Genomic DNA, 24,716 nt, shown 5'->3' on the forward strand with positions numbered 1-24,716 from the left:
TCTATCAAAACTGTTCATTATCTTGAACAACTCTATAAAGTTTCTCCTTAACATTCCTTAATCTAAGGAAAACAACTCCAGCTTCTCTAGTTTCTCTGCAACCTCTCCAAAACCTTGGCATCCTTCCCAAAATGTGATCCCCACTGGTGGGGAGGTGTAATTAAAATGTAAGTTTCCATAGCAACTTACAAGTAGAAAAATGGACAAAAGGAATTTTAATGGAAAACTTATTATAATGAAACAATGAAGAAACTAAACAATGTCTGCCTACTCCAGTTATAATTGTCCTGCATTCTCAAAATCCCACTTCATCTAAAGTACATACTTGGTCTTGCCTCCCTTGTGCAATGTCACTTAAGAATGTGAAGGCATTAGAAAGGCTACAGGAATGATCCACAAGAATAATTCTGGGATGAGTAGCTTCAGTTACATAGATAGCTTGGAGAACCTGGGGCAGTTGTCCTTGCAAAAGAAAAGATTTAGAGGAGATTTGATAGAGGTGTTCAAAATCATGAGGGTTCTGGACAGAATAGATAGGGAGAAGCTGTTCCCATTGGACATTGATTGAAGGAAGTTGGAAAGTCGTGGAGGCACAAAGTGCCCTAATTGACTACATCTGCAGGAAGTGTCACGAGCTGCAGAAACTTGAGCTCCGAGTTGTGGAGCTTGAGTGGTGGCTGGAGTCACTATGGTGCATTCACAAGGCTGAGGATTACGTGGATAGCATGTTTAGAGAGATGGTCAGACTGTGGCTAAGAAGTACACAGGTAGAGGGGGATTGGGTGACTGCCAGAGTATCTAAGAGAAAAAGGCAGGTAGTGCAGGAATCCCCTGAGGCTATCTCACTGTCTAACTGCTTTTCCATTTTGGAAACTGGTGAGCGAGATAGTTCCTCAGAGGACTGTAGCAAGAGCCAAGTTCCTGGCACCACAGATGGCTCAGCTGCATAGGAGGGGAGGAGGAAGAGTGGAAGTGCTATAGTGTTAGGAGATTCCATAGTTCAGGGAACAGGCAGATGTTTCTGTAGCCGTAGACGTGACTCCAGGATGGTATGTTGCCTCCTTGGTGCCAGGGTCAAGGATGTCACAGAGCGGCTGCAGGACATTCTTTTTGGGAAGGGTGAACAGCCAAGGTCGATGTCCACATTGGACCAATGACATAGGTAGGAAAAGGGGTGAAGTCCTGGAAGCAGATTTTAGGGAGTTAGGGAGGGAATTAAAAAGCAGGACTTCAAGAGCAGTAATCTCAGGATTACTCCCACTGCCATGTGTTAGGGAACGTAAGAATAGGAAGATTCAGCAGTTTAACAAGTGGCTGGAGAAATGGAGTAGAAGGGAGGGTTTTAGACTCCTGAGGCATTGGGGTCTGTTCTGGGGCAGGTGGGCCCTGTACAAGAAGGACTGGTTACACTTTAACAGGACTGGGACTAATGTCCTTGCGGGGAGGTTTGCTTGTGCAGTTGGGGAAGGTTTAAGTTAGATTGGCAGGTGTATTGGAACCTGAGGGGAAATCCAGAGTGCAGAGGAGAAAAACTGGCAGTGGGAAGTAGAGAAGTATCAACTGATAATGAGAATATATCAGAGAGTTCCATCAAGGTAGATAGAATACTTGAAGAGTTTAATAGAATTAGAGTAGGCAACACTAAGGCATTAGATGGGTTCAGAATAAGTGGGAAAGTAAAGCCTAAATCAGGGCTAATGTGCATCTAAGTGAATGCAAGGAGTGTAATTAATAAGATTGGTGAACTGCAGGCACAGGTTGACAAACGGAATTGTGATAATATTGCTATAACAGAGATCTGGCTCAAAGAAGGCCAGGAATGGGCATTAAATATTACTGGATACAAGGTATTTGGGAGAGACAGGAAAGGAAGAAAGTGTTGGGGGCTGGGGGGGCGGTGGTTGGAGACAGGGTGGCAATATTGGTTAAAGAGGGCATGACAGTACTGGAGAGAGAGGATGTTCCGGGGGGGTCAAGGACAGAATCTTTCTGGCTAGAGATAAGGAATGGAAAATGTGCAATAACATTGATTGGTGTAGTATATAGACCATCAACTAGTGGAAGGTTTTTGGAGAAACAAATTTGCAAAGAAATTACGGAGAGGTGCAAGAATTACCGAGAAATCATAATGGGGGACTTCAATTATCCAAATAGACTGAGATAGGAATAGTACAAAAAGACAAGAAGGGTGAGAGTTCCTGGAATGTGTTCAAGATAATTTTTTGCAGCAGTATATTTCCAGAGAGGACATGCACTTTTGGACCTGGTTCTGGGGAATGAGTTAATGTAAGTGGATCAAGTATCAATGGGAGAGCCTCTAGGGGACAGTGACCATTGTATCATAAGGTTTAGGTTAATCATGGTAAAGAAAAGAGAACAATACAGAGCAGGGATAATTAATTGGGGGAAAGCCAACTTCAATGGGATGAGAATGCATCTGAATCGAGTGAGTTGGAATCAAATGTTGGCAGAAAAGACAGTGGCTGAACAATGGGCCACCTTCAAAGAAAAAGTCAATGTCAAAATATATTCCCTTGAAGGGGAAAGGTAGGACAAACAAATCCAGAGCACCCTGGATGACGAGAGAGAGAGAGGTAAACATGAAAAGGAAGAAGTGTGCATACGACAGATGTTAGGCAGAAAATATTATGGACAATCAGGCTGAATATAGAAGGACAAGAGGGGAAATGAAGAAACTAATGAGAAAAGCAAGGGGAGAGCATGAAAAGAAGCTGGCAGCGAACATAAAAGGGAATCCCAAGGTCTTCTATAAGCATGTAAATAATAAAAGGGTGGTAAAAGAAAGAGTAGGGCTGATTAGGGACAAAAAAGGGTTCTTGCATGTGGAGGCTGGAGAAATAGCGGAGGTGTTGAACGGGTACTTTGCATCTGTCTTTACAAAGGAAGAACTTGCTACTCGGGCTGAGGTGAGAGAGGAGGTAACTGGTACACTCGAAGAACTTACAGTTGAGAGGAAGGAGGTGTTGGAAAGGCTATCCTTACTTAAAATAGATAAAGTGCCAGGGTGGATGAGATGCATCCAAGGGTACTGAGGGAAGTGAGAGTGGAAATTGCAGGGGCACTAATGATAATCTTCCAATCTTCCTTTGACACAGGGGAGGCACTAGACGACTGGGGAACTGCAAATGTCACACCCTTGTTCTAAAAGGTTTGCAAGGGTAAAGCTGGCAACTACAGGACAGTCAGTTTGACCTCAGCGCTAGGCAAACTTCTGGCAACTAAAGCACAGGATAAAATCAATAATCACTTAGACAAGTGTAGGATAATTAAGGAAATTCAGCATGGATTCATCAAGGGAAAATCATGTCAAACTAACTTGCTGGAGTTATTTGAGGAGATAACAGAGAAGGTTGATAAAGGAAACGTTGTTAATGTGGTGTATATGGATTTTCAAAAGGCATTTGATACTGTGCCACACAACAGACTTGTGAGCAAAATTCCAGGTCATGGAATAAAAGGGAAAGTAAGCGCTTGGATAAGAAATTGGCTGAATGACAGGAAACAGGGAGTGTTTTTCAGATTGGAGGAAGATTTGTGGTGGAGTTCCTCAGGGGTCAGTGTTGGGACCCTTGCTCTTCCTGATATATATTAATGACCTAGACGGTAGTGTGCATAGAATGATTTTAAAATTTGCAGATGACACGAAGATTGGAAATGTTGTCAACTGTGATAGGGATAGTCTTGAACTTCAAAAGGAAATAGACATATTGGTGGATTAGACAGATGAAGTTCAATGCAAAGAAGTGAGAGGTGATTCGTTTTGGCAGGAAAGATTTAGTGAGATGGTGTAAAATAAAGGGAAACCCCCTAAAGGAGGTGCAGGAACAGAGAGACCTTGTCGTATTGGTCATTGAAGATGCCAAGGCATGTTGAAAGAGCAGTTAATAAAGCATATAGTACCAAAGGCTTTATTATTAGGGACATTGAGTACAAGAGTAAGGAGGTCATGTTGGAACTTCTATAAAACACAAGTTAGGCCTCATCTGGAGTACTGCATCCAGTTCTGGGTGCCATACTTGAGGAAGGATGTGAAGGCATTGGAGATAGTACAGAGGAGATTCAACAAGAACAATTCCTGGGATGAAGAACTGTAGCTATGAGGATAGATTGGATAAGTTGGGATTGTTCTCCTTGGAGAAAAGAAGGCTGAAAGGAGACTTGACAGAGATATTCAAGATCCTGAAGGGTATGGACAGGGTAAATACTGAGAATCTGTTCTGACTCAAGAGAACATCAAGAACTAGCGGGCACAGATTCAAAATGATTGGCAAAAGGAAAAAATGTGATGATGAAAAAAATTTTCACCCAGAGTGTGGTTGGAGTCTGGAACAAATTTCCTGAAAGGGTGGTGGAGGCAATTCGAGCGAGGTATTCAAAAGGGAATTGGATTGCTACCTGAAAAGAGAGAATGTGCAAAGTTATGGGGATATGGCAGGAGAGCGGGACAAGGTGGAATGCTCTTTCAGAGGACCAGTGCAGACTAGATACGCCTAATGGCTTCATTCTGCACTGTAAAGATACTGTGATAGTGTGAGGTTGGCAAAGGAGGAAATTGTGACAAGAGGAAAATCTTTTTTACACAGCCAATAGCTAGGATCTGGAATGGACTGCCTACGAGTGTGATGGAGGCAAATTGAGTCTAGGCCTTCAAAGGAGAATTGGATAATTATCTGAAGAGAAAAAGAAGAGGGCTACGTGGAAAAGGTGGCGAGTGAGGCCACCTCAGCTGCTTTTGTGGAGAACTGGAACTGACACAACCGACCGAATGGCCTCCTGCGCTGTAACCATTCCACGAGTCCAACTGTTGCCAATGCTGGTTATAACAGTCTATTGATATTTTCACTTCTCCATTTTCTGCACGAAAAGAGAGCTGACGTGATACGTTGTCAGATTTTAAATTCACCCTAAAAAGTTAGCAGAGGGAAGTTGCTCTGAACCATCGGTAACTGGTTCCCCAGGCGCGCACACATAGAAACTTAAGTCTGGCACTGATCCTATCCGACAGCGGGATGGAATGGCGAAGGCGCGGGGGCGAGCCGCGCGGGCCGGGGGCGCGCATGGGCGCGCGCCGGGGGGCGGGGGCGCACGGGCACAGGCGCGGGCCGGCCCCTTTGCTGATTGGCTTTTGCTGAGCCGGCGGCGGCTGCGTGAGGTGAAGGGGAAGCTGCTCTGCCGTCAGTCGAGGCGGTTAGAATGGCTGCAGCAGCGGGTCAGTAATTCGGCCTTTCGCCATTTATTGTTTCAGAGGCGCGGGGAGGGGGACAGTGGCGGTCGCCGGTAATACCGTACCGTTAAAGCCCGGTTTGGAAGGCCTCTGTGAGCGGCTGGGTGCCGAAGGGCAGCCCTGAGAGGGAGGGAGGGAGGGAGGGAGAGAGGGAGTGGAGCAGAGCAGCCCTGGAAACAATGGGCCGCCGCTTAGGGAGGGGGTAGTTCAGGGTTAGGGGGAAGCTTGGTAGGCCCAGTGCCTGGGGGAACTGCCCTCTGCTGTTGCTCATTCTTGGCAACTTCTACCTTTTGTATTCTCTGTCCCTTCGAGGGGAGTTTGTTTTTTTGCTTTTGTTTGATCCTTCCCCCTGAGGTTTAGGTGAAGAGGATCTCTTCCTTGTCATGGTCTAAACAATTGTGATTGCTCGACTTTAAAACTCGTTCATTTAATTCCAAGAAAGAAGTAATTTCTTAGTGAACCGCAATAGCGTGATACTTTCAATATGCCTTCAGAAATGAAGAGGAATATGTTTTAATTGATTTGATTAGCTAACTACGAATACGAACAAAGGCTTTGATACGAGTATTTGTGGTTAAGATGTGTTCGACTACCTTATGAGGTTAAATTGGGTACTTTTGCTTGGGATAGTACTAAAGGCACTTTCCCATGGAATGTGTTTCTTAATTGCTGTGCTCTATATCTGTGTTTTTAAAATGAGGTTAAACATTTGGGGGGTACTTAATTGAAATGTAACAATGTAATTTCATGCATATTGTTGGGAAGACCAAGGAGTAATTTGAAAGGATCAGACTGATGTTTTCACTTGTATGAAATTTGAGAAGCAAGTTGTAGCTTTACTGTACTGTAGTCTAGATCATCAGTTTTTGGGACATCCACTTTAATTGATTTTTGGCAACCTAGCTGAATTCAAGATGTGTATTTTAACTCTAAGATTGGAGTTGGCTAGTTTGACCAGTTGTGAGACTAACTGAGCAAACTTTTCTTGAGCATTTGCTCATCTTATTTGCCATGTGTTGGATAGCATAAGATAAGAACTAGAAGCAGGAATAGGCCATTTGGCCTATTGAGCTTGCTCCACCATTCAGTAAGATCATGGCTGATCTGATTGTAGCTTTAACTCCACTTTCTTGTCTGCCCCATAACCCTTGATCCATGAGAGGAAACGTCTTCCCAGTACCTACCCTATCAAGCCCCCTCAGAATTTTGTATGTTTCAACAAGATCTCTCAATTTTTCTAAACTCCAATGAGTATAGACCCAACTTGCTCAACCTTTCCTTATAAGAAAACTCTTTAATCCCAGGAATCAGCCCAGTGAACCTTCACTGAACTGCTTCCAATACAAATATATCCTTAAGGAGACCAAAACTGTACATGGCACTCCAGGTGTGGTCTCAACAAAGTCATGGACGGTTGTAGCAAGACGTCCTGACTGCAATAAATGCCAATATTCTATTTGCCTTCCAATTACTCGCTGTACCTGCATGTTAACTTTGTGATTCATGTACCAGGACACTGAGATCCCTCTGTACTGGGCATTCTGCAATCTCCCACAATTTAAATAATCTGCTTTTCTGTTTTCCTTCCAAAGTGGACGTTCTCACATTTTCTCACATTATATGTCATCTGACACATTTTTGCTCTGTATCCCTTTGCAGACTCTTTGTACCCTCCTCACAACTTGCTTTTCTACCTATCTTTATATTATCAGCAAACTTGGCAACAATACACTCTGTCCCTTCATCCATATCATTAATATAGATTATAAATAGTTGAGGCCCCAGCACTGACCCCTATGGCACTTCACTAGTTACAGTTTGCCAGCCTGAAAATGATTAATTTATTTAGGGACTCTCTTTCCTGTTAGTTAACCAATCATCTTTGCATGCTAAAATATCACCCACAACACCTTGAGCTCTTCTCTTCTGTAGGCTTTTACGTGGCACTTCATAAATGCCTTTTGGAAATCCAAATACACATCGACTGGTTCTCCGTTATCCCTCTGCTTGTTACATCGTCATGGTGCTCTAATAATTTTTTCAATACTATTTCTCTTTCACAAAATGATGTTGACTGCATCATTGTATTGTGATTTTCTAAACATCCTCCTTAATAATAGATTCTGGCATTTTCCTATTTTTCTTTGTAAAGGGTAGTGTTGAGTGCTTGTTTCAGGCATTTTGGAAAGAATTGGGGTTTTCTTTGTAAAGCTGGAGAATATGTCTGCTGTCTAGTGCCTTCTATTTGTTGTCATTACTATTTGGCTATCTGATGGGAATTGCAACACTGAAGTAGGCTAACACAACCAGTTTTTGCTGGTTTTTATCTCATTTGCCTTTATCTCTATCTTCAAGCACTTAACTAATCTACTCTTAAATGTCTGTTACTGGGCTAGTAATCCAGAGGCTTGCACTAATGATCTGGAGACATGCATTCAAATCCCACTATGGCAGCTGAGGCATTTAACCCAGTTAATTAGACAAATCAGGAATAAAAAGTTGTTGTTAATACTAATGATCATAAAACTATTGGATTGTCATTAAAAAAGACTCATCAGGTTTACTAATATCCATTAGGGAATGAAGTCTGTCGCCCTTGCTTAATCTGGTTGACATGTAACTCCAGATCCACAGCAATATAGTTAACTCTTAACTGCCCTCTAATGAGGATAAAACTGGATGGACCACCTGGCATCTGTCTAGCAAAGTGGAAAATTTGTGCATGTTATGTTTTATCCACCAAAAGTGGATAAATCCAATCCAGCCTTTTACCACACCATCAGCAGCAAAGTGATGGAAGCTGCCACTGGCAGTGCTGTCATATGGCACTTACTAATAACTTTACTCGCTAATGTTCAGTTTGCATTTTGTCATGATCAGTCTGTTTCAGACCTCATTAGAGCCTTGGTCCAAATATGGTCAAATAAGCTAAACACCAGGTGAGACTGCCCTTGACATCAAGGCAGCATTTGACTCTGTGGCCTAAAATGGAAGTCAGTGGAAATCTTGGTAAAACTCCCCACTGGCTGGAGTAATATCTATCATAAAGCAGCAGTGTGTACCATCTACAAGATGCACTGTGGAAACTCTTCAAGGCTCCTTAGGCAGCACCTTCCAAGCCCACAGCTACCGTCTAGAAGGATAAGGGCAGCAGACACATGGGAATACCACCACCTGAAAGTTCCCCTTCAGGCCTCTCACCATCCTGACTTGGAAATATATCACCATTCCTTCACTGTCACTGGGTCAAAATCCTAGAACTCTCCCCCCTCTCCCCAGCACTCTAGCACCTACACCACAGGGACTGCAGCTGTTCAGGAAGGCAACTCACCACCACCTTCTCAAGGGCAAGATGGGCAATAGATGCTGGCCTAGCCAGCCACATCCCATAAATGAATAAAGAAAAAGGAAGTTGTGGTAGCTGAATACCAGTCATCCTGGGACATCGCTGCAGGAGTTCCTCAGAGTAGTGTCCTAGGCAGTAATCTTAACTTCTTCATCAATGACCTTCCATTTATCAGAAGTGGGGAAATTTGCTAATGATTACACTGTTCCATTCCATTTGCAAGTCTACAAAGAATGAAGCAGGAGCTTTGGGCTGCTAAGTGGTAAGTAACATTTGTGTCATACAGTGCCTGGCAATGACCAACCGTCTCCAACAAAAGGGTCTTAACCACTCCCATTACCATTGCTGAATTCCACCACCTCCCCTTGCGCATGCTCCCCCCATCAACATCCTGGGGTTATTGTTGACCAGAAACTTAATTGAACTAACCACATGAAAACTGTGACTGCAAAAGCAGGTTAAATGTTGAGAATCTTGCAGTGAGTGACTCCGCAAAGCCTTTCCATCATCAATAAGTCAGGAGCCTGGTGGAAAACTCTCAATTTGCTTGGATGAATGCTGCTCCAATGACACTAGCTCAACGCCATCCACGATAAAGCAGTCCGCATGATTGCACCCATCATCTACCTTCAGCATTCACTCCCTGCACCGAAAGTGCACAATGGCAGCAGTGCATACCTAGTACCAGATGCAGTGCAGCAACTCACCTTCGCTTCTTCAACAGCTCCTCCCAAACCTGCGGCTTCTACCATCTAGAAGTACAAGGGCAGGCACATGGGAAGCCCAACAGCTGCAAGTTCCCCTCAAAATTACACACCATCGTGACTTGGGAGTATATTGCCTTTTACTTCACTGTTGGGGAGTCAAAATCCAGGAACCCTTACCTAGCACCACTGAGAGTACCTACATCACACAGATTGAAAGGGTTCAAGAAAGCTACTCACCACCTCCTCAATAAATGCTGGCCTTGGCAACAATGTCCGCATTCCATGAAAAACGTTTCTGCTTCAGTTGCTAACTCAAATACTGCATCACATAGCTTTAAACAGGCTTGTGAAAGCTAAGTTTGGTTCTCCTGAAATCTTACACTTCATGTTGTATCAGGCTGTCCATTCCAAACTCCTCAGCTGCTGGAGTTCGCCTTTTTATCTATGCAGTTCATTCCTTTTTAATTCTATAATTTCTATTACTTCTCCCCATAATCTCTAGTGAACAGTCCCATTTCTTTCAAGTTTCCTGTTGTACATGTATTTCTACACTACTGTCTATGGCCTTAGCATGCTTCCTATAGAGAGCTGCACAAAAATTCAGTATTCAAATATGGGATTCTAGCTTTGAAAATCTCCAGGCTATTTTTTAGAAAAAAAATAGAAGTCATTACCTCAATGGTTCATTTCATATTAATATCTGGGATTTCTGGTTGTGAAGCCAACATTGATTTGTGCACAGTTCTTCAAGACAATAAGAGGTGAAAAGGATGCTTCAACCTTTCCTATCTTAATTAACTACAAGGTCCCAATGCAGGTCAATTGGGCATTAGCATGGAAGGTATGTAGTTTATAGCTTGAACTACTCAGCCCACAACAGAAGGGCTTCATTTGGCTCTTGAAATCCAGGGTCAAATTGTGGGGTGAATTTTTGGCAAGATGGTTGTGGAAAAGAAAGGCTTATCTCTCTGCATTCATTTGGGGGGAGTTGGCCTCATGGTTGGCACATCCTTGCCCAAACCTCTACATGAGCAAATGGTAATAAGCATGTTAGTGTGCAATGTTGAACTTGCTATGTCCAGGGTATTAAGATGACTAGAATTTCATAAACTGTCTTGAATATATTCTTTCACAAATGTAAAAGCATATGCTGTAGTCAAAGGTTTGAGATGAAGTTGCTGGAAATCGATGCCTAAAGGTCAAATGACTGCACACCACCATTATATTCAGTGCCTGTCTTGATTAAGATGCATAGAGTTGCTGATCAACACATCCACCTGCTGTTACAATCTCTTTAGAGACTGATAACTTTGAGGGGAAAAAATGATTTGAGCTTCCCGTTAATAGCTGAAAAGGATAATATGGCAAGATTTCACGTTTTATGACTTTTACTGTAACAAATGATTAAAACACTGTTGACTAAATACCCTTTTTGTAGGCAGCTTATACTTACAAATACAGAAAGGACTGTTCTCCTTTTATACTTGGCACACATTGCACACTCTATGGAATTACTGTCCTTATAGCAAACAGTCCACAGTCAATCCCAGCTAACAATGGGTTCGTGTTTCCATGTTTCGCCAAGTAGTAACTTTGGATGACCATCTGCAGGCACTTAGTTTTTGGTGAGTTTCCTAAATCTACTACCAGCAGTAAAGCCTGTTGCGATGATTCTTTCCCTCTGGCCACACCAGGTTGAATTTCCTGGCATCCTTACATGGCTGTAGGATGCATCTCTTTGAATAAAGATGGTCTTCCTCCCTCATCTGGCTGTGGTAGCTTGCAAAGCCAAGCATCCTCTTCTCCCTACTGACCACATGACTGCTGTCTGTCTGTGATATTCATTGATTTGTTGGGAAGTCTGTAACCTGATCTCAAAAGTGACATCCTCTGCACTCTTCGCTATGCAATGTGAAATGCATTAGCCTTGCATTCAGGCAGAAATGCTGAGTAGCTATGCTTGACCCCAACACCCTTTCATCTTAAGTGGACAGCTTACAGCACAATGGTTTACAACCCAATACTTTTAGCACCTTTCTGGGACTTTGGGAGACTGAGTCTCCACTCTTAACACACAGGCCACTGCCATCGTCTCCAAGCAAACACCCTGCATCTTCTTCCCAAGATAAAACAATCTAAGCCTTCCTTTGATCTCTACCAATCAAACAACCCAGGCTTACTGCCAGGCAGACTGCAGAGCAGATCACATGACACCTGACAACAACACCCCCCCCCCTTTCATTTTACCCTAACTATAAAAATACTGTCCCAAAACATCACCTTCAACTTTCATAATTGTAATGGTCCAATGTAGAGAGGGTGCATGTCACCTGAGGACCAGACATAGTATGGTGCAATTTGTTTCCATTCTGCTGCCATCCGTATTTTTAAAAACATTTAGGCCCCACCATAACCAAATTTTCTTTCTCACCCTGAAGGTACTGTTAAGATCATGTTTTTGGGGGCTTTCAACTGTCTAAGATTTCACTGAATTAGTTATTCATATTTGCATTTACAGTCAGTAACCGTAGCTAGTGGTAGTCCAATCCAGTCCCCATGTACAGTGCATATTCATGAATCGCTGCAACCCAGGTTGATTATTTTTTAACCTATGTAGCCAGATGAATCGAGTCCAAAAGAAACCAAGAACTTGCGTTTATGTAGTGCCTCTCATGATTGTGGGATGTCTCAAAGGAGTTTATAGCTGATAGATGTTGCATCCTTGTCTCTTGTGTGGCTGATACTGCCTAACCCAGCACAAGGGCCAGCACTGTGATTTTCCTTATCTGTACAACCTGTTAACACACTGACCACAAGTATACTTTAGGCTTAATGTAATTGATTTAAAATTTTGCAAAATTAATTTGATAACAAAGGACACTTCCTAGATTAACAAGAGACCAGTGCATCTTGTAAAATCCCATTAATTAAAACTTCTTTCCAACTCAAAATCAGTCCCCCATGAAATTGGTGCTTTGAATTTTAATGTTGATATAGATTATTGAGGTTTTTTTTCTCTAATTTGGTGTTGATGCATCTAATAGAATCAGAAATAAGACAGTACACGTGGCTGTTTTTATTTGAATATATTAATAGACATTCTTTGGTTAATTAGCATGGAGTAGGAGTCCTGTTGGTGAATGTTAAGCCCACTAATGTGGAAGTCTACTTTGGTCTTCAGTAAATTGTTGACATGCACAATATTTTAAAAGGTCAAACATAAATTTATACTTTTGCATGATCTCCAAGTTCAGGCGAAGCCAACCCAACTTGCAATATGGTGGCCACAGATGTGGGAAATAGTCAATCATAAAGTTCCCAAATTTGATTTTAAAATTCAGGTGTCTGACGGTAATAAAGTGGAATTTGACCTCCGTTATTGTAAACCAGTGACTCTTGTTGTAATGTTTGAAATCATGGGCAGGATTTTCTGCAGTCTGAAAGGATGGTTAAGCAGTAGCGGGTGATTAGATTTTCTGTTGGAATATTTGGAAGATGACTGATTGAGTTGAGGGAGGAAAAACAATCCAAAAGGAAATGATTTTCCTTCCTACTCTTTCAGCTTCTGCCTCATTTTTAATCAGTTTTGGTTCAACTTCGTACCAATGTGTAATAATTGGAATGTGAATTACTTTTTATCCTGTGCTAGCCAGAGTGAAATATGTTGTAAATCCTGAAATTCTGCTTGTACCATTTAAGTTAATTAGCTGTGGTTTGGAGAGTCACGAGGAAGAAATTGTACAAGCCCACTTTTGCTTCTGTTTTTCAAATTGTTAAATGTTTGCTTACTGTGTTCAGTATGGCAGTTTTTTTTAAAAACAAAATACTTCCTGATATCCAATAAGTCAAACTAGTTTTTGAACTGAAGTGTATTGAATCTTGAATTGAGATAAATAGTATAAACATAATTGAGAGTTTCTGTCAGATTTGAAAAGCACTTGATTAACCATTGATTATACAGGTACATGCAAAGTATACCTGAAGATAAAAGTTAGTATTCAAACTGGAACCTTTAACCATTTAATCCTGGAAAGCTCAGATTCAGTCCAATAAAAGAGTTCATTTTTGTGTCGCAAGCAGAAATGAACAAGTCTTTAGGATAGCATTAACAATGTCTCAAAATAGTGTAATTGGATGTGGATGTATTTGTGCACTTGGAATCCAAGTGTGTCAGGACACAGAGATGGCAGGGAAGATTTCTCTAGTTGCAGGAACTGCAAATAGCAATAGTGGGAAGTTGAGGGGCTGACCCTGGAGATCACAGATCATGAGAGTATTAGGTGGTTGCATGCATGGAAAATTTGGGAGCACTTTAAAGGCTGATTAGTGTTGAGGACATTAAAATTTTTGGAGTATGTGAACATGGTGCCAGGAGACCTGGGGAATTAAATAGGTGTGGGAGTACTTGATCCAGGAAAGAATAGCACTACCTTGGTATGTCTCATGTGAGTAATGAACTGCTAACTGGAGGAATCAAGTATAGTAAACGTAATGGGTATGTTTAAAAATGTAATGTTTTATCTGACAAACATAAAAGTGCTTGCAAGATGTCCTCTTGAAGTCAGGAAATTATCTCAGAAACCCTTGAAGAAGGATGCGACTCAGCAAGGTGCATCCTGCAAAAGAATGAATTTTATTTAATTTGACCTTTGTTGTATAAAGTACTCTAATGCCATCTAGGTCTGTCATTACCACCTCACTTAATCCATCCACTATCTTTTGTGTTGTCAGCTGCTTAATCATGGACGAGCTGCCATTCCCTCTAATTAAAACATTGGGATAACAAAAGCCAATGTCTTTAGGTCTCGTCATCAATTTCATTTCCTTGGGCGGTGTCTCAGGCTAAACTCAGCTGCTTGCAACCTCAGTGACACATTGAACCCAAAGCTGAGTTTCTTAACCCACATCCTGTTATTAGAGACTGCCTTCTTCTGCCTCTGACATGGTTCGCCTCCGTTACTGTCTAAGCCCAGCTGCTGTTGGAACCCCCAGCTGCTGTTGGAACCCCCAGCTGCTGTTGGAACCCCCAGCTGCTGTTGGAACCCCCAGCTGCTGTTGGAACCCCCAGCTGCTGTTGGAACCCCCAGCTGCTGTTGGAACCCCCAGCTGCTGTTGGAACCCCCAGCTGCTGTTGGAACCCCCAGCTGCTGTTGGAACCCCCAGCTGCTGTTGGAACCCCCAGCTGCTGTTGGAACCCCCAGCTGCTGTTGGAACCCCCAGCTGCTGTTGGAACCCCCAGCTGCTGTTGGAACCCCCAGCTGCTGTTGGAACCCCCAGCTGCTGTTGGAACCCCCAGCTGCTGTTGGAACCCCCAGCTGCTGTTGGAACCCCCAGCTGCTGTTGGAACCCCCAGCTGCTGTTGGAACCCCCAGCTGCTGTTGGAACCCCCAGCTGCTGTTGGAACCCCCAGCTGCTGTTGGAACCCCCAGCTGCTGTTGGAACCCCCAGCTGCTGTTGGAACCCCCAGCTGCTGTTGGAACCCCCAGCTGCTGTTGGAACCCCCAGCTGCTGTTGGAACCCCCAGCTGCTGTTGGAACCCCCAGCTGCTGTTGGAACCCCCAGCTGCTGTTGGAACCCCCAGCTGCTGTTGGAACCCCCAGCTGCTGTTGGAACCCCCAGCTGCTGTTGGAACCCCCAGCTGCTGTTGGAACCCCCAGCTGCTGTTGGAACCCCCAGCTGCTGTTGGAACCCCCAGCTGCTGTTGGAACCCCCAGCTGCTGTTGGAACCCCCAGCTGCTGTTGGAACCCCCAGCTGCTGTTGGAACCCCCAGCTGCTGTTGGAACCCCCAGCTGCTGTTGGAACCCCCAGCTGCTGTTGGAACCCCCAGCTGCTGTTGGAACCCCCAGCTGCTGTTGGAACCCCCAGCTGCTGTTGGAACCCCCAGCTGCTGTTGGAACCCCCAGCTGCTGTTGGAACCCCCAGCTGCTGTTGGAACCCCCAGCTGCTGTTGGAACCCCCAGCTGCTGTTGGAACCCCCAGCTGCTGTTGGAACCCCCAGCTGCTGTTGGAACCCCCAGCTGCTGTTGGAACCCCCAGCTGCTGTTGGAACCCCCAGCTGCTGTTGGAACCCCCAGCTGCTGTTGGAACCCCCAGCTGCTGTTGGAACCCCCAGCTGCTGTTGGAACCCCCAGCTGCTGTTGGAACCCCCAGCTGCTGTTGGAACCCCCAGCTGCTGTTGGAACCCCCAGCTGCTGTTGGAACCCCCAGCTGCTGTTGGAACCCCCAGCTGCTGTTGGAACCCCCAGCTGCTGTTGGAACCCCCAGCTGCTGTTGGAACCCCCAGCTGCTGTTGGAACCCCCAGCTGCTGTTGGAACCCCCAGCTGCTGTTGGAACCCCCAGCTGCTGTTGGAACCCCCAGCTGCTGTTGGAACCCCCAGCTGCTGTTGGAACCCCCAGCTGCTGTTGGAACCCCCAGCTGCTGTTGGAACCCCCAGCTGCTGTTGGAACCCCCAGCTGCTGTTGGAACCCCCAGCTGCTGTTGGAACCCCCAGCTGCTGTTGGAACCCCCAGCTGCTGTTGGAACCCCCAGCTGCTGTTGGAACCCCCAGCTGCTGTTGGAACCCCCAGCTGCTGTTGGAACCCCCAGCTGCTGTTGGAACCCCCAGCTGCTGTTGGAACCCCCAGCTGCACTATTCCAATCACAAAAACAAAAATACCTGGAAAAACTCAGCACCTGCGGAGAGAAACACAGTTAATGTTTCAAGTCCATATGACTCTTCATCAGAGCTAAGAAATATAGAAATGAGGTGGAATATAAGCTGGTTGAAGGGGGTTGGGACAGGTAGAGCTAGATAGAGGGCCAGTGATAGGTGGAGGCAAAGAAGAGATTGCCAAAGATGTCATCGACAGAAGGACAAAGGGGTGTTGACGGTGGTGATATTAGCTGAGGAATGTGTTAATGATGACCATTCCAATGCCCTCTTATTAGGCCTCATCTTCCACCCTCCATAGCTCATCCAAATTCTGCTGCTCAATCCTAACCTGCAGCAAATTTCTATCACAGTGTGCCTCACATGTGAAATTCTCATGTTTGGATTTAAATCCCTCCATGGGACTGCTCCTCCCTATGTAACCACCTGCAACCCACTTCGAACTCTACCTTTCTGAAGCTCCGGCCTCTTGTGCAGCCATCCCCTGCTCGACACAGTGCCCCCTCCCCCTCCCAACAAGCTCCTCTTGACTCAGTATTGAAGGTCATGACTTCAGCTGTGTTGACCCTAAGTCGGAACTCCCTCCTCTAAACTTCTCTGCCTCTCTCCTTGAAGATTCTCCTTAAAACTTACCTCTTTGATGAGGATTTTAGTCATCTGCCCTAATAGCCTGATATCTCCTTTGATTGCAAGAGCCCAAGATGAATCTCATCAAACCATATTGGGATGTTTACTTTTAGGCAAGGCACTATATAAATCAAGTTTTTGAGTTAACAAGAAGCATATAATTGGTACCTGCTGTATTTGTGTCTAAACCAAAAAAAGCTAACTTTGCGAAAGACGTATAACTGCATATCACAAACTTTTGTTTTTTTTGTACATTGATACCCCATTGACTTGAATAGTGAGCACTGTTGTGGAATTTTGTGCAATACAGCTTGGCCTCTTAATTATGTATAGTTTTGTGTTTGCTTCAGATCAGTTTTGGGGGATGTGTTATGTGCATAATATCCTGTACAATCCATATAGTTCTATATCTCTGCACAGAAGTCTATATTTCATGATTAAACTAATTTTAGTGTGATCATACTAAACAATCAACAAGCAACTTCACTGAAGAGTGACAATAATTAGTTGGATTTTGTCATTTGCTTTGCATATTGTTTCTACCTCGACTACAGCTCCTCACACCCCGCTTCCTGTAAGGACTCCATCCCATTCTCTCAGTTCCTTCGCCTCCGTCGCATCTGTTCCGATGATGCTACCTTCAAAAACAGTTCCTCTGACATGTCCTCCTTCTTCCTTAACCAAGGTTTTCCACCCACGGTCGTTGACAGGGCCCTCAACCGTGTCTGGCCCATCTCCCGCGCATCCGCCCTCACGCCTTCTCCTCCCTCCCAGGAACATGATAGGGTCCCCCTTGTCCTCACTTATCACCCCACCAGCCTCCGCATTCAAAGGATCATCCTCCGCTATTTCCGCCAACTCCAGCATGATGCCACCACCAAACACATCTTCCCTTCACCCCCACTATCGGCATATAGAAAAATCTATATAATTTATTGGAAAAAAACAAAAGGAAGGGGGAAACAGAAAGGGGGTGGGGATGGAGGGGGGAGCTCAAGACCTAAAGTTGTTGAATTCAATATTCAGTCTGGAAGGCTGTAAAGTGCCTAGTCGGAAGATGAGGTGTTGTTCCTCCAGTTGTCCCTCTGGGACACCGTGGTCCACTCCTCCATCACCCCCTACTCCTCAACCCCCTCCTATGGCACCACCCCATGCCCACGCAAAAGATGCAACACCTGCCCCTTCACTTCCTCTCTCCTCACTGTCCAAGGGCCCAAACACTCTTTTCAAGTGAAGCAGCATTTCACTTGCATTTCCCCCAACTTAGTCTACTGCATTCGTTGCTCCCAATGTGGTCTCCTCTACATTGGAGAGACCAAACATAAACTGGGCGACCGCTTTGCAGAACACCTGCGGTCTGTCCGCAAGAATGACCCAAACCTCCCTGTCGCTTGCCATTTTAACGTTCCACCCTGTTCTCTTGCCCACATGTCTGTCCTTGGCTTGCTGCATTGTTCCAGTGAAGCCCAATGCAAACTGGAGGAACAACACCTCATCTTCCGACTAGGCACCTTACAGCCTTCTGGACTGAATATTGAATTCAACAACTTTAGGTCTTGAGCTCCCCCCTCCATCCCCACCCCTTTTCTGTTTCCCCCTTCCTTTTGTTTTTTTCCAATAAATTATATAGATTTTTCTTTTCCCACCTATTTCCATTATTTTTAAATATTTTTAAATCTTTTATGCTCTCCCCACCCCCACTAGAACTATACCTTGAGTGCCCTACCATCTATTCTTAATTAGCACATTCGTTTAGATAATATCACCAACTTTAACACCTATGTGTTCTTTTGTCCCGTTGTTTGTGACATCTTTTGATCTGCTTCTATCACTGCTTATGCCTACAACCACACCACCCCCCTCCACTTCTCTCTCTCTCTCTCTCTCTCTCTCTCTCTCTCCCTCTTCTCCCCACCCACCCACCCACCCACCCACCCACACACACACACACACACACACACACACACACACACACACCTTAAACCAGCTTATATTTCAATTCTTTCTTGGACTTGAACTCAAGTTCTGTTGAAGGGTCATGAGGACTCGAAACGTCAACTCTTTTCTTCTCTGCCGATGCTGCCAGACCTGCTGAGTTTTTCCAGGTAATTCTGTTTTTGTTTTGTTTCTTCATTGTTGCACTTTAAACTTGTACTTTTGTATTGTTATTCAAGAAATGTGAGTTTCATTTTAAACTAGAAATTAAATTGAAGGTCATTGGCCAGATTGTAATTTGGTCATATTTCTTCATGGCAGTGACTAATTTACCCAATAATAGACCAGCATTTATTTCAGGTAAGAGAATCTGTGCAGGATGCTGGTTTTCGTTCATGGTATTTTTAAAACCTTTAGGTGTACAGATGTTTGCACTCCCAATATTATTGTATTTTAGTTTGACAAAAAATACCCATTCATTTGCTCAGTGCATTGTAAGGGACATATCTTTTTATTTCTGTTGGACTGTGTATTAAAATTACCATGGCTGTAACTTGAAAAACATGTCCACTGGAACAGGATGAGAGAAATAGACAATGTTGCAGTCCTGGAACGAGGTGTACCATGAAAGACAGGATGATGCTGGAAAGGAGTCCTGGACCAAGACAGTTACCTGGCAACAACATTTTAATTGGCTCCTGACCAGGTGACTAGGTTTTGTGCGAGAGCAGTAAGCTAAATTGCCCCTAGCCTGAAAGGAAAATGACCTAAAACCTCTGTCTCCTGTGTGTGGAAGATTCCAGTAATTCCACAATAATAGCTGGCTCTTTTTCTCCTCGTATTTCTATAACCTGCTCTCTCTGAAAACCCTTGTCAAGAGGCAAAAGGGAAAGTCACTGGAGACATTGAAAGGCAAGTGCTTAACCAGCGAGCTAAATACAAAGTACTGAAAGACCATCTTGTATCATCAACAAGATCTGAAAGGAATTTGGAAGACATCGATCAAAATCAACCCATCGAATCCTGTACTCTGGGATTGGTGCTATTGAACTGTTTTATCCCAACTTTAAGACACACAAAAGCCATGGATTTTATGTGTCTTGTGTGTGTATAGGGATTTAAGGGGTAGAGTTTAGGTTATAGAGTTAGACATTAGTAATTCATAGTCCTTTTTGCCTCTGGTTAACAACTTGTTCAATAAATAGCTATTTACCTACTAAATTTACAAACCTGGTGCTCATGTTCTGCTCACCTAAATTAAAGTTAGGTAGAATTGGGGCAATCTGGTGTTTTAATCAATTTTTTTCACATTTGTCACACCTCGGGGAACAGTGGGGCTTGATATTACAGCGCACTATCCCCACTGAGTCGTGACAAAGTTTGGGGGCTCGGGTCTGGGATATTTTGGAACAAAAGACAGCCACAATTTGGGTGCAGATTTACTAAGTATCAAAGCTAAATGGAAACACCAGGTTTGTACTGTCAAAAATAAGATGGCATTGGAAACTGCTAAAACTTTCCTGCAAGTGGAAGAGATATCCTTGACAATTTTACAAGAAATCCCAAAAGCCAGGTTAATTGAATTGGCAAGTAAATTAAGAGTAGGATTGCCTGCCAAAGCTAGGAAGGCAGAGATAATCAAAGATGGCATAGCATTTGAAATTAGAAGGAATATCAGAGACTCATTTCTCAAAGGGGTGGTTCATTGGAATGGGCTCAAATTCAGTTACAAATAAAAAAAATTGGAACTAGGGACAGCAGAAAAAGAAAGGGCAGAGAAAGGAAAAGAGAGTGTATTCCAAAGGGAAGGCAGAAAAGGAAAGAAAAAACATTTCAAAGCGAGTTAGAAATGGCGAAGTTAGAAAAGGAGGAAAGAGAAAAAGAGAGAATTCCAGCTTAAAATGCTGACTGTTTAAAAAAAGAGACGCCAGTAGGTGAGACAGGACTTCTTTCCAGATCAGAACCCAGTGAGAAGATGTTTACATATGTACAAACTATTCCAAAATTTGAGGAAAGGGATGTTGAAGCATTCTTCATTTCATTTGAGAAGATAGCTAAACAGATGAACTGGCCGAAGGAAAACTAGACATTGCCTATGCAGAGTAAATTGACAGGTAGAGCATGGCAAATTTATGCTTCACTGTCAAGAGGAGGTTTCTAAGGATTATGATGTGGTGAATATGAGTTGGTCCCTGTAGCATACAGACAAAAGTTTTGAAATTTAAGGAAACAGCCTGGGCAAATTTACGTTGAATTTGAAAGGATTAAGCAAAGTAATTTTGACAGGTGAATATGAGCATTAGGAGTTGAAACTATGTAGTTCTCAGACCATTCTCTTAGAATTTAAAAAGCCTCTACCTTCTGTTATAATCCATGTTGAAGACCAAAGGGTTGCATCTGCTGGACAGGCAGCAGTAATAGTGGATGACTGAGTTGATCGATAAAACTAAACTTTTTTTTCCATCAACCCCATAAATTTGAAAAGGATAGAAAGTGGGAGAGTGAAAGGAAGGCAAGTAGCCAATGTAAAGAATGGATAGCTGGGAATACCTTGAGATCTCCTCCCCAGATCAGGAAAGTATTGAGGGTGAAGGTGAAACTTGAAGGCCTAAGTGTTTCCATTCTAATGAAGTGGGACACATTCGTTCAGACTGCTAGAAATTGCGAGGGAAGCCCATGGGACTTATTGGAATTTGTAAGAGAGAGTCCGGAAAGGGAACTCAAAGAAGATCCCAAGGATCAAATTGTAGCTTTAACTGCAAATAAAGGTCTGGAGGTAAACACTGCTGTAAATGAAGGTGAAATGAATAAAGTAGATGAGAAATATAAATGTTTTTTGTCTAAAGGAAAGATAACCCCTTTTTCATCAAATGATGCAGCTAAACCCATAACTATATTAAGGGTCACAGGAGCTACTCAAACTCTTGCTGGAGAAGGACCTAGTTTTCTCTCCAGAGTGTTCAAATGAAAGCTGAAGTATCGGTAAATGGGATAAGTGGAAAATATATCCCGGTTCCATTGTACAAAGTGCAATTGGAGTGTGAATTTTTTTGTCTGGATCAGTGGTTGTAGGAGTGGCTTAAGAAATTACCAGTGGATGTAGTTGATTTGGCTCCTGGGGGATGATATGGCAGGAGTGAATGTTACAGCTTCACCCATAATTAAGGAATGTCCAAGAGAGGCTAAAGAGACGGAGCAGTTTTAAGAACAAGTTCCTGGTATTTTTCCATTGTGTATGGTGACCAGAGCAATGGCTAAACAATGTCCATCATCAGGTGCCAAAGTAATACCACGAGCAGATGTAGAGTACCTGAAACTTTCTTTAAGGATGAGGATAATTCAAAGGAAGTGTTTGGCATATCTTCATTAATTGAGGCTCAAAAAGCAGATCCAGTATTAAACAAGTTAGCACAGTTGGCTGAAGATGAGGTGGAAGGAAGTCCAAAGTGCTATTACATTAAAAATGGAGTTCTGGTGAGGAAGTGGAGACACCCTCACAGACCTGCGGATGAGGAATGGATGGTTGGTCATATAGTGATACTGCCCAAATATCGTAAGGAGATATTGAGCAGCCAACAAAATCCTTATGGCAGGAAATGTAGGAGTACGGAAAAGCTAAGCATCGATTAAACAGGCATTTTACCTGGCCAAGGCTTCATAAAGACGTAATGCAATTTTGTAAAACGTGTCATGCATGTCAGGTGATAAACTGCAAAATGTAATCAAACCAGCACCTTTAGTACCCATACCAATTTTTGAAGAACCGCTCAGTTGAGTATTAGTAGATTGTGTAGGACCATTGCCCAAAACAAAAGCAAGACATCAGTATATCCTTATAATCATGGATACGATGACCCAGTTTCCAGAAGCTATTCCTTTAAGGACAATTACAGCTAAAGAGTTAGTGGAAAAGTTAACTCGGTTTTTCACTCGTTATGGCCTATCAATTGAAATGCAATCTGACCAAGGTTCTAACGTCATGTGTAAAATTTTCCAGGACGTAATCAACAGTTAAGGAATCAGACAGCTAAAGTCTACCACCTGTCGCCCACAGACACGGGAAACTTTAGAGAGACACCATCAGACTCAAAACCATTATTAAGACCTATTACAATGAACACCCAAAAAATTGGGACAAAGGATTAGATTTCTTAGTATTTTCTGCCAGAGATTCTCCAAGTGAATCTACTGGATTTAGTCCATTCAAATTGACCTGTGGTCATGAAATAAAAGGTCCATTAAAAGTGATCAAGGAAAAGTTCCGAAAGGAGAAAGATGAATCCTCCATGTTGGGATACCTGTGCATCTTTATAGAAAGACCCTCAGGAGCATGTGAAGTAGCATAAAAGTTCTTCAAAATTTCCCAAGCCAAAATGAGAGAATGGACAGACAAACATGCTACAACTGGAACGTTCCAAGCAGTAGATGAAGCATTGGTGTTATTACCTTTGCAGGGTGAACCCCTGAAAGTGAAATTGTGGCCCTTGTAAGATAGTTAGGTGAGTTAGTAAAATGACTTACCTGATAGATATCCCTCCTGAGTGTAGGAAGAAGAAATGGTTATGTCACATAGAGATGTGAAGCAATATCATCGCAGAGAAGATAAGACAGAGCAAGTGTGCCAGGTGATAGGAGTAGTGAAGGATGACAGAGACAGTAAGGGCAAGGTAGAAGGAGAAATAGACAGTGCCCAAAGTGAACCTCCTACAATTCAACTAGCCAATACAACAGTACTGGGACAATTAGACACCATGTAGTCATATTTAGAGGAAGGACCAAGGAAATATCTAATAAGGTTACTTAGGAAGCATAAGGGAAATTTGTAGGGATACACCTGGATGTGCCACGTTAGATAAATATGACATGGACGTAGGAGACTCAGTGCCGATAGAGCAACGTCATTATCGACTGAATCCAAAAAACAAGCTCCGTTAGAAACAGAGATCCAATATATGCTGAAAAATCAATTGATTGAGCCCAGCCGAAGCAGTTCACCAATAGTGCTTCACCAGTTCCTAAACCCTGTGGATCCACTAGATTTTGTCTAGACTACTGGAAAGTGAATGTTGTAGTGAGGACAGATTTGTACCTAATTCTTCGATTAGAAGATTCCATTAATAGGGTTGGCAGTATCCCATTTCTTTCTGAAATTAACCTATTGAAGGGGTACAGGCAAGTGCCATTAACATCAAGGGCTAAAGAAATTTGTTACACTAAGTGGGTTGTATCAATGTCTAGTCATGCCGCTTGGGTTTAAAAACGCCCCAGCTACATTTCAGAGACTTATGAATCAAGTCGCAGCTGAACACCTAACTGTGTCGTTCATTTAGACGATGGCATAATATATAGTAACACATGGGAAGGACCTGTAAAGCAATTAGAGAACCTGTTTAAGCAATTGGCTGCCTTAGTCATAAATTTGGCCAAGAGCAAATTTGCAAAAACAAGGGTAACTTACCTAGGTCACGTTGTAGGACAAGGGCAAGTGTTGCCAAGAACAGCAAAAGTGAGCTCTCTAATAGAATTCCCCATTCCTAAAACCACACGAGAAACTGAGGTTTTTGGGAATGTGTGGGTTTTATTGAAAGTTTGTGCCTAACTTCACAATAGCTGTACCTCTCCCCAATTTGTTAAGAAAACAGGCAAAAGTATCATGGTCAGCAGAATGCCAAGCAGCCTTTGAAAAGCTGAAGACAATCTTAATAAATGAACCAGTGTTGGCCATCCTGACTTTACCAAACCTTTTAAAATGGGAATTGATGCTAGCGACTTGGGGATAGGTGCAGTCCTATTACACAATGATAAATTAGGGATAGAGAAGCTGGTGGGTGCTTTTCCAAGAAACTAAATCAATATCAGAGGAAGTATTCGGCAGTAGAAAAAGAAATGCTAGATTGTTGTCTCTTCAACACTTTGAAATTTATGTCCGAGACGATAACAAACACTAACCTACCCTGACCATAATCCGTTGGTATTCATTGAAAAGTTTAAAACTCAATATGAAACTGTTTAATGGAGTATTGTTTTAACCTTTCAAAATAAAGATTGTTCACGTTACCGGTAAAGATAATTGTGATTGTGAATGCATTGTGCCAGCGATGCTCAAATCCAATGAATAATAAAAAAAACACTCAGCATTGCCCATCCCTAATTGCCCTTGCTCATAGGGCATTTAAGAGTCAGAGTCAGCCACATTGCTGTGGA

The 24,716-nt window shown here is 43.1% G+C and overlaps 1 protein-coding gene across 2 annotated transcripts in view; it reads left to right on the top strand.

The window, feature by feature from the left end:
* Positions 1 to 5,130: 5,130 nt before the first annotated feature.
* kbtbd8 (kelch repeat and BTB (POZ) domain containing 8) overlaps positions 5,131 to 24,716 on the top strand; it is a 38,861-nt gene continuing 19,275 nt past the window's right edge. The window contains exon 1 of one of the 2 annotated variants that reach the window (XM_041191462.1): positions 5,131 to 5,230. In XM_041191462.1, coding sequence (XP_041047396.1) covers positions 5,215 to 5,230 — 16 coding nt within the window. In that variant the 5' untranslated portion in view covers positions 5,131 to 5,214. The remainder of the gene's footprint in view (positions 5,231 to 24,716) is intronic. The other variant, XM_041191463.1, reaches the window with a different exon arrangement.

This window comes from Carcharodon carcharias, chromosome 7 (genome assembly GCF_017639515.1).
Source record: "Carcharodon carcharias isolate sCarCar2 chromosome 7, sCarCar2.pri, whole genome shotgun sequence".
NCBI lineage: Eukaryota > Metazoa > Chordata > Chondrichthyes > Lamniformes > Lamnidae > Carcharodon > Carcharodon carcharias.